The following is an 11,190-nucleotide window of genomic DNA, read 5'->3' on the forward strand; positions in this document are numbered from 1 at the left end:
CAAGTTCATGTTCACTTTATAAACTTTGTAAGATGTAAGATCTTAGTTTTAAAACTTTTTTTAAATAATTAAAAATTGCGTACATATTTTTCTCTTCAAAATTATTAATTAATTTACAAAGTTCTTCTTTAGGATTATTATGTTTGTTTATATAGAGTGGGATTCTAAAACTTTCATAGACTGGCCCAGCTGATAAACAATTAATGTTTCCGGCTCGTTCTTATTACACATTAAACACTGGATCTTTGGGGTTTGATTGTACAAAATTATATTATTGATTTTTAAATTTAATAACATAAGGGGGCCACCCGATCTTATTTCGGAAAGAATTCCTATAACTTGAAAAAAGAAATGAATTTATCTAAAATATTGTTGCCTAACATTTTTTCGACTTCATTTTAAATCAGATAAGTGCAAATGTTTTTTATTATAGAAATATTAGAAATGATTTTATTATAGAAATATTAGGCGCCACGGTAGCCGAGCGGTTAGGAGGCGAGACCCGCAATGCTAAGATGTATTGTTGGTTAGGTACGATTCCCGGTGTCTAGGCTTTGGATTTTATTTAATGGTTAATATGAGAAATTTATAGTAAAGTATGTTAGGCGGTTAAGAGAATAGACCTGCAATGCTAAGATGTTTTGTTGGTTTAATAGGGTTCGATTCCCGGTGTCTAGGCTTTGGATTTTATTTAATGGTTAATATGAGAAATTTATAGTAAAGTATGTTAGGCGGTTAAGAGAATAGACCTGCAATGCTAAGATGTTTTGTTGGTTTAGTGGATTCGATTCCCTGTGTCTAGGCTTTGGATTTTATTTAATGGTTAATATGAGAAATTTATAGTAAAGTATGTTAGGCGGTTAAGAGACTAGACCTGCAATGCTAAGATGTATTGTTGGTTTAGTGGATTCGATTCCCTGTGTCTAGGCTTTGGATTTTATTTAATGGTTAATATGAGAAATTTATAGTAAAGTCTGTTAGGCGGTTAAGAGACTAGACCTGCAATGCTAAGATGTATTGTTGGTTTAGTAGGGTTCGATTCCCGGTGTCTAGGCTTTGGATTTTATTTAATGGTTAATATGAGAAATTTATAGTAAAGTATGTTAGGCGGTTAAGAGAATAGACCTGCAATGCTAAGATGTTTTGTTGGTTTAGTGGATTCGATTCCCTGTGTCTAGGCTTTGGATTTTATTTAATGGTTAATATGAGAAATTTATAGTAAAGTATGTTAGACCGTTAAGAGACTAGACCCGCAATGCTAAGATGTATTGTTGCTTTAGTGGGTTCGATTCCCGGTGTCTAGGCCTTGGATTTTATTTAATGGTTAATATGAGAAATTTATAGTAAAGTATGTTAGGCGGTTAAGAGACTAGACCCGCAGTGCTAAGATGTATTGTTGGTTTAGTGGATTCGATTCCCTTGTGTCTAGGTCTTGGATTTTATTTAATGTTTAATATAAGAAATTTACAGTAAAGCATGTTGGCTAGTCGTCTCCGTCCACGACACCTAATTGGTTGGACGTTAAGCCTGAAAAAGTAGGCAATTTACTTTACTTTACTTTTTACTTTTATTAGGTTTGTGTTTACAAGCATTCTAATGAGCAATTCTAATTCTAGATGGGGGTTTGAAATCCAATTAATCATTTGTGTTTACAGGTTTTGGGAAAATACTCCATGAAAGACTAATTTTAATCCTGTTAAATGTGCTATTATATTTTCTCGTATATCTTGAGGCAGACTAACCTAACTACCTAAACTAACTGTGTACATATTAACAACTTTACTGTATAATATTGTTAATTAAAATAATTTTTATGTATTATAGGTAAAAACGTTTCTATGATACTTTTATGATTTAATTTTTCATGTCCGCCATTATTGATTATTTTTCGCGTACCACCAACCAGCAACTCGCGTACCACAGGTTGGGAAACGCTGATTTAACTAATTGCTAACTTTTTCATCCACATTATTAGATCTACCTCTTTGATAAGACGCTGATCACAAACCGGTTTAATTCTAGTGACTAAATTAATGATTAAATCATAGGTAGAAGCTGTAATTTAGTTATACTACGATCCTAATCTCGTTATAACTTAGCCTTTGTAACTTTAGCCCTTGTTAACAACTTTCCTCTAGCTCACAAAGTTGAACGATTGCATTTATTGTCAACTTAGTAAAATTGAATTTTGTTTTTTTTCCACAAAAACTTCTTGATTTGAAGTCTTTTACGAGTTTTAAGTTGCTAATAATTATATTTAAAATATACGTAAACCGAATGAATTCTGTAGCCGTGTACGACCCTCAGAAATTTGTGCACTATCATTCTTTGCTAAGCAAGGGGTAAAGACGTAAAGGTGGTAGGTCTATTAAGTATTTCGTAGCCGTAGTAGAGGGTAAGTATGATCCCAGTGATGCTAAGTAAAGTTAAGACCCGGTTTTATCAGCTGAGACATACTCAGAGAACTGTACTAAGTGAGGAGGAAATCGTTGGAGACAATCTTCCGCGCAAATTGATACTTCCGAAATTTACAGTTTCAGCTTCCTGTAATTTTTTTTTAATTATTTTGTTCACACACACAAACAGAAAAATCCTTTTACAACTCTAACGGCTTTTTCCCCCACTCCCCCACTCTTGAGAGTACTTTTACAGCGGAAGGATCAAATTTATAGCTCCTACATTCAGATGGGGATCAAATTCATAGCTCCTATATTCAGATGGGTAACAAATTCATAGCTCCTACATTCAGATAGGGGATCAAATTCAAAGCTTCTAGATTCAGATGAGAATCAAATTCATAACTCCTACATTCAGAGGGAATCAAATTCATAGCTCCTAAATTCAGATGTGGATCAAATTTATAGCTCCTGCAATCTGATGGGGATCAAATTCATAGCTCCTACATTCAGATGGGGATCAAATTCATAGCTCCTACATTCAAATGGGGATCAAATTCTTAACTCTTAGATTCAGATGTGAATCAAGTTCATAGCTCCTACATTCAGAGGGAATCAAATTCATAGCTCCTACATTCAGATAAGTATCAAATTCATAGCTCCTAGATACATTTAAATTACGCCCATATTTTGACGAGTAAGCTAAAGAGGACATTGTCAACATCTAAATGAGGCCCTTAGAAAAAACAAACAAACAAAAGAAGGTTATCATAATCTCTCTTCCTAGAACCTGAATGTAGGAGCTATGAATTTGATACCTATCTGGATATTAAAAGCTATAAATTTGATTCTAGTCCAGTAAAGTGCTCGATTTTCTTCAACTGAATTCCCTGAAGTGTCACGAGTTTTCACATTGCGAATTCTGTCTCTTTTCACATATTATTATTAAAATATTCATTTTATCATGAAGCCGAAGCAAGTATAGTAAAGAAGTTAAACATTTGTGGTATTTTGTCAACCAGTCACATGTATCTTCTTTTCTGTTTAATATTAATGGAATAAATTGGGATAATACATATAAATTACTGGTAAGCACACAGGAGAAAATGGGAATCCTATGTAATCTTATTAGGATTTTTTTCAGCCTGAAGCCATAAATAGAGTGGTACTACCAGGAGTAAGTGTTTGTATGTGGGTGTAGAAACGAAATATCTCAACAACAACAACAAACCACAGGAAGCTGTATTTAGATTGGAGCCAATCAGAGGAGGACCTGAGTGTAAGATGGTGAGCCAAATTCCTCTACCCGGAAGTACCCATTTATATTGAGGATTATTGAGATTTTCTGGAAATAAATCAGTTGACTGGACATCTGGAATGAGAGGTGTTACCACCCCATCCATCGATGGCTCTCCCAATCAGACAGTTTATTGAACTACAACCGAGTAAATCACGTGGGAGGGTGTGGGCCACAGTCATTTCAATCGACGCCTGGAATTGTCACTTAAAATTCCAAGATGAAAATGCTTGGTCACTGAGAGTGGGCTTGTAAGTGATGAAACAGACAGAGTGGGGCTTGCTGAAAATTTAATCATCAAAATCAAATTTCAAATTGCAACTTTCAGAATAATTTTCTGCTGTATTGATGAGGCGTCCATCAATACAGCGGAGCTAATTGCTATTTTAGCGTCTTTAAAATATATTTATTCATTGTCGGAGAAAAAAATATATGTACCATTATTAGTGACAACCAGAGTGCTTTGTGTAAATTATCACATATACACAACCAGTCTGCAGGAATGAATCATATTATCGCAGAGATTGTAGAAAGTATAGCCATTTTTAAAGAGATCGGGGGGTCTGCATTAATTTTTTGTAGGTAAGGGGTGTTCATTGTGGTATAAAAGAAAATGAAATTGTTGATAAACTTGTAAAGGAAGCCACCAATAGTGGGGGAAATGGCTAATTATAAATTACCACACACCGATATCAAGTGTACAATTGCAAAAGCAGCACTACAAAAATGGCCAGACAGATTAACAGTAATGATAATAAAGGGAGGATTCTATAAAACTATGGCAGATCAGTTACCTAGACAACCATGGTTTAAGGGGAACTGTCAATGGGTTGTTATGAGACAATAAGCAGGCTGAGAGCGAACCACGCGGTGTGCGGATCGTATCTTCACAGGATCAACAAAAGGTCCTCTCTCCTCTTTGCGTAGACTGCAATGAGGAGGAGGATTTCAAGACAATATAATAATGATATGTCCACGTTATGTAGTAGAATGGAAACGAATGTTTGATGACTTATACAGGTATTTAGGATGCACCATTTCGCTACGAAGCCATAATATTCTCCACCAACATCTATGTGCTTAAATCTGTAGCAGAGCTAGCAAAGAAATATGAATGTATTTAAAAGTTATAGCCGAATTAGAATGAAAACAAGAAAATGATTAGAAAAGGATTACGGTGATTTTAATTTCGGTTAAGCTATAAGGATGGCAGGAATATAGAAGTACTGATCCATCCATTAGTTGTAAGTTTGTATGTAAATAGTTGTATATAGTAGAGGGATGAATGTGTGAAGCGAATGTATTTATAAGTAAGAATGGAGAGTGAGTGATATTCTAGTGATAAGCACCTAGACGATGCTGCTGGCTGTATGGCGAAAGCCAATGCCAAAAAAAAGGGGAAAAATTTTCTGTCGATTTTTTCCCCGTTTTCCTTAAGGGACTAGTACGCAGAAAGCTGCACCATAGTTCCGGTCTCCAATTAAACCCAAAATTTTGAATTTTTAGAGTTCCAAAGACCAGAAAAAAAAAAAAAAAATTGAGGCCTGCATAGAACTTAAGCGTAATAAATAGATTTTAATACTACGTACCAAACCCAGCATCCCTAGAAGTCCACCCTCAATCTGTTGTAGAAGAACTTTATAAGCCACAAAAAAATGTAATTTAAGAGATTTTAGTCTCGCCAGTGAAACCTAGAGGGGCGGGGGGTCGTACTTTGAGGGCTACAGCTGTTCAAGTGAAATAAATCTTGGAAACAGAATTTTTACCACTTTTGGGGCTACAAAAAAATCTCCCCCTCCCTCAAACCTCGATTCTTTCCTTCCTTTCTGGGGACACCCAAACCCTAAGTGATAGAGAGGAACGACTGTTCTTTTTTTTTTTTTTTGGAGGGGGCGGATCACACATTCATTCCCCCCAACATGCTCTCGATTTTTTTTAAAAAAACTCCCCAAATTATTCCATTCTGCGCGCATGGTTTCCATTCATCTCTGCTAGAAATATTCTACAGTATTCCGCCCCGATCTCTGCTAGAACTATTCTACAGTATTCCGCCCCGGTCTCTGCTAGAACTATTCTACAGTATTCCGCCCCGGTCTCTGCTAGAACTATTCTACAGTATTCCGCCCCGGTCTCTGCTAGAACTATTCTACAGTATTTCCCCCCCGGTCGCTGCTAGAACTATTCTACAGTATTCACCCTCCCCCCCGAATAATTACCACCCACCCTAAATGATTCCCTTATAACGATGCTCTCTCTCGCACTCTCTCTCTCTCTCTCTCTGTGACCTCCATTTTCGGCGTTACCTTGGCGACACACATTAAATCACTTTCTCCCGTCGGAATCCACAGCCAGCCAATAAACTGTACTTAAATTAACCAAGTCTTTTGGAAAATTAGGCCTATAATAATTTTCCTGTTTTAAGCTTCTTCTTCCTTTTATTTTGGAAAATAGGGTGTGTTTTCCCGAGCTCCAACTTTAACTGGGGAAAACTAATTTATTTAATGTTAGTTAATTACCATATTATTTAAAGAGATCGAACTTAATTAAGTTTAATTATATTTACAGCAGTAAATTACATGCTCTCTCTCTAAGGTATGTTTTAAGCCTAACCATGAATTTTTCATTTAAAACAAAATTTTCTTTTGAAAAGTTATTAATTAAATGTGATATTTTCTTGCTTTCTACTTTACTGGTTCCCGTCGTTCAGAAATTTTCATTAGAAGGAACCATTAGAAATAACGGAAATTCCAACTTCATTTTTCCTTTAGGAAGTTAGCAATTAAAAACATCTCCTAACCGGAAGTAAGACTTTACTGACTTTTTTTTTTAAATTTCTCGGAAAACAACTCTATGAATTTTCTTTAAACTATACAGGGTGAACGAGTAATGTCCATAGGCCCACTGTGTGTAGTACATCTAAAGTGGAGTTCGATGACGTATTGGCCAACTGCATATTTTCCACTGTTCTTGAGTGACATCACTTTAATTTTTTTTTTTTTTTCTAAAATCATTACTTTTTTTTGCAATAAAAATGTTATTACTCAGAAAGTTTTAGTCCGAATTCGATTCTGATGACACGGCTAGAAAGATAAGCTAAATTTGCTAAAAATTGACACCGATTTCGAAGCATAAGTTATTCTCCTAACAGCCTCAATGTTCCTCCCGATGCTGGAAAAATAAAAGTAATCAAAATTTTTAAAGAAAACTCATTAGGCTCTTATGTGATCATTAGCCGACCTAGGTGCTGGCACTTTTTATAAAAGTTTCGTTGTTTAATGGGCTTTCAAACGGTATATCATTTTCCGGGATTCATTTTATCTTCGTATGAGAAATTACGTTTGTTTTACAAGAAAACGTGTTCACGAGCACACCAACAGTGTTAGTTTATCAAGTTGTTTAATTCATTGAAAACTCTTTTAGATGGACCAGTAGTCAATTATTAAAGTAGGCTGTTTTAAAATAAGGAAGTCAAAGGTTACAAATTGCACTTTAAACAATTAAACTTCTGATTTCACTGAAATATTTGAGAAAATGTTAGGAAATATAAAAAAAAATTTAAAGTGACGTCACTCAAGAACAGTGGAAAATATGAAGTTGGCCAATACGTCTTTGAAGTCCACTTCAGATGTACTGAACAGAGTAGGCCTATGGCAGGGGTTGGCTACCCGCGGCTCGCGAGCCGCATGCGGTTCTTTTATCCGAATTTTGCGGCTCTTCAGCCTGTCCAAAATATATTGTATATTTTAATTTTATTGAAACAAATGAAAATTTCATTTATTAATGTAAAAATATTTTTTCAAAAATAATTTTAAATGTGATTGGTTTGAAACTGAATAGAATAAAATTAAATACAGTTCGTAATATATAGGACTGCTGCCATTTTCATTCAAACACAGGATTAGTTATTATTTATTTGTTTATTTACTTTGCAATATGTGAAAATAAATATATAAAACATTTAAATGTTATTGAATACCATAAAATAATAATTTGTGAATAAAAATGATCTACAGAGTTCTTTACACTATCATCCTTGCGGCTCTTGGTAAGATTTATTAAAATTATTTAAGGATAAATGCCTCTCTACTTAAAACAGGTTGCCGACCCCTGACCTATGGACATTACTTACTACAGGTTCACCCTGTAAGTGCAATAATTACAGACATAGTAGAACTGGAATAACCTTGCTCCATTAAATCAACTTGGAATTTTAGTTATACATTTGATGCTCGTCCAACGTGATAACATCGTTTAATTAACTAATACGCCATTTTAGAGGGAAACCTTACCACAAGCCACCGCCCCCCCCCCCACCAAAAAATATTCCTAACCGATCTTTTCCAGGAGAAAATGTCCCACAAGATAGTGCTTTGAATAAGTAAAAATAAAGCAAAAAGAAAATCTTTTCAAAACCGTTACGTGAAAATGATAAAAATTAGTGAAACATCGGTTCAATAGAATGCCGACTTCCGGTTAGATCATTTCGTCCAAAAGCTTATTGGTGGGGGTGGGCCCAATTTGGGGCGCCAAAATAACAAATATGAATTAACTCTAGATTTTACTCGAACTCAGGTTATAAAACATTATCTTCCAATAAAAATCATCTACAACTTCAAAGTCTTTCCTCTGATAAGAGGAAGTTATAAATTTTTGAACTTTAATTATATACGAGTTAATGAATTTCAAACTTTGAAAGTCTTAGTCCCTCGTTAATTAGTAAGCTTCTTTTACGAATAAAAAGCTGGTTCTTAAGAAGTAGGGAAATGTGGATGGGGATTTTAAGGAAATTAGGTTCTTGAAGTTTGTTGATGACATCACTTTGGAAAATATTTTAAAAGCTTCACTGATTGATACGTCTTTGATTTTAGGTTTTTATCAAGAAGGCATCCGTTTTTAAGGGCCAAGAATTTGAAAAAGTGATAAAATTAATTCAAAATTCAAACCTGTATAACTCTCTTCCCAATCATCAGAATTGAATGATTTCTTTACCCAATTGTAGAGAATAGTTTACTCTATAGCTGATTTAAATAGCATTGTTTTAGTTATAATAGTTATTGAGATATAGAAGGTTGAAAATTGGAGGTTTTGTAAATCGTTCAAACCTCTATAACTCTCTTCCCAATCATCAGAATTGAATGATTTCTTTACCCAATTGTAGAGAAAAGTTTACTCTAAAACTGATATAAATGACATTGTTTTAGTGACAATAGTAATCGAGATATAGAAGGATGAAATTTGGAGGATTTGCAAATAAGTGCAAAATTCAAACCTCTATAACTCTCTTTCTATTCATCAGAATCCAATGAATTCTTTACTCCATTGTAGAGAAAAGTTTACTCTATAATTGGTATAAATGGCAATTATTTTTTTTATTTTTTGATAATAGCAAAGAACAATTGCTTTCCCTACCTGTAACATTATTGGAGAAAAAAAATTCTCCTTTTCTTAATTTCCTAGCATCGTAAATCTCACTTTTTGTTGGATGACGTAATAAGTGATAATTTAAAAAAGAATAGGAGATAATATTATTTAGAAATTTTTCGTAAATGTGTGTACGGAAAGGGAAGTTGGAACAGGTTAGCTTTTCTTCTGGTAATGAGTGGTGGGGAAAAAAGTATAAAAATAATGGCTGACGAAGAAAAACTGGACGTAAGATATATATACTGTTGGCAGTGAAAGTGAAGTGAGGAGATTTAGTAAAGTACCTGCGTCAAAAGGGGGTAGGGGAAGGATGTAAAAGAAATGATATGCCCATTTCAGGGCAGGTTCAAAGACAAATAAAAAAACTTTTAACAAAATCTGTTAGAAAATACAATTAAAAATTATATTATCAGTCTCCAGGAATAATTACAGGACTCACAAGTTTTTGTTTAAGATAATAAAAATAAGAAAAAGTACTTACAGGAGTATTTAAACTGTCCGGTAGAACAGTTGTATAAGGGTTGTATATTAAGATTCGATTTGACCGGAAATTTCGCGGTACGTTTGTTGGGTTTTAAAAAATTAGCACTTAGATTTTATTATTTTAGAGTTAGGATAAAATGGATTCGATTAGGAGAGAGTCAGTTCTGTTCTGCAAGGGATGGTAATAAGATGAATCTTTAAGAATATGAGTACATCAAGAATGATGAGCGGATCAAAAGAGGAAATAGGGTCGATCAGCTAAATGTCACACAAGAGTTGTTAGAATGGCGCAGCATCCAATTAATTACACAGGATTGGGCTGAAACTGGGTGAGAGACAGACAATGTGGTTCTTAAAGCTGATCTAGAACTTCCTTCCTTGCGATTACTTCCACCACGAGAACCCAAATATTGTTTCTGGTTTTTCCACCAAAAGAGATCAACATACTATTGGCTTAAGCCAACTGTATCCATAATCCTATAGGTTGTAAACTAGAAGAGTTAAAAAGGGATAAACAGGAGCCACTAACCAATGTACAGTGGTGGAAAAGGCTTTTCGCTGCAAGAGGATTGGTAATTCTATTTCGTGTCCTAATAGAGAAAACTGTTAGGACATACTGTTTTGGTTTATGTCAGTGCTGGGGGTAGATGTTAGTGTAAAGTTTGGGATAGGGACTTTCATTTGGGCTATGTGAGCGAGCTATCCGCCAGCCACAGAGTAAATACGGGAAAATCTAGCGGTAGAGGGTGAGTGGGGGAAGAAATAAGAGTGAGGGGAGGATTTCAGCCTATCACGGTTTGGATTTATGGTACCATCTGATTAATAACCACTCGAACTACAAGCGGAAATACTACGGCTAAGCTTTTCCCACGGCTTCCCCGCTGCTATTACAAGAGATTTGCTGGTGTTAGAGTGTTTGTTAGTTGTTTAGTTCAAGTGATAAGTTTAAATATGTTAGCAACACAGTTCGTTTTACAAATGATAACTTTTCAAACTACCATGTGTTTAGAATAATTATCTTGCCTTAAAATAGGCCTAATTTGCTTAAAATTAACCTTTAGCTAGAAGGAACTCACGTATATATATTATCCATGTTAAACATGTTTTAGATAAACTTCCTGTGACGCACTTGCCACCCATTATAAGTACATTTAGTGGAGCATTTCCAGAATTTCCTACTGGGATATGGATTTGAAAAATAATGGAACCAAATCCGGCTGGTCAGAGTTCAAAAAATGTTGATACTTTAATCCAAATTTTGCCATAGTTAAAACGGCAGCACTTCAACGTTCATCGATTTTGTCAAAAAACAAAAAAACTTATTGTGACATCCGGTTGCGTCACCAAACAAAAAAATAAAATTTTCATTTTTCACGATTTTTCACTCATTTAAAAGGCCTTGGTCGAAAGTAAAAAAAAAAAAGTAGGAAAATTTGTTTTCTGAAACCATAACTCTAAGTACTGCTTGACGGATTTTTGACAAAGTATAATTATTACCAAATCCAAACAGTTGTCAAGTGCTTTGAGACAAAAAGCAACACGAAGTTGACATCCCAATTTGGACATCTTGAAATTATACTGTATACCAAACAA

The 11,190-nt window shown here is 34.6% G+C and overlaps 1 protein-coding gene across 1 annotated transcript in view; it reads left to right on the forward strand.

Moving 5' to 3' along the window:
- LOC141448568 (uncharacterized) overlaps positions 1-10,942 on the forward strand; it is a 28,935-nt gene extending 17,993 nt beyond the window's left edge. The window contains exon 5 of the mRNA XM_074116999.1: positions 10,707-10,942. Within this exon, the coding sequence (XP_073973100.1) occupies positions 10,707-10,721 (15 nt within the window). The 3' untranslated portion in view covers positions 10,722-10,942. The remainder of the gene's footprint in view (positions 1-10,706) is intronic.
- The last annotated feature ends 248 nt before the right edge of the window (positions 10,943-11,190 follow it).

Source organism: Rhodnius prolixus, unplaced genomic scaffold (genome assembly GCF_049639745.1).
Source record: "Rhodnius prolixus isolate KJV_2025 unplaced genomic scaffold, Rpr scaffold_2, whole genome shotgun sequence".
NCBI classification, from domain to species: domain Eukaryota; kingdom Metazoa; phylum Arthropoda; class Insecta; order Hemiptera; family Reduviidae; genus Rhodnius; species Rhodnius prolixus.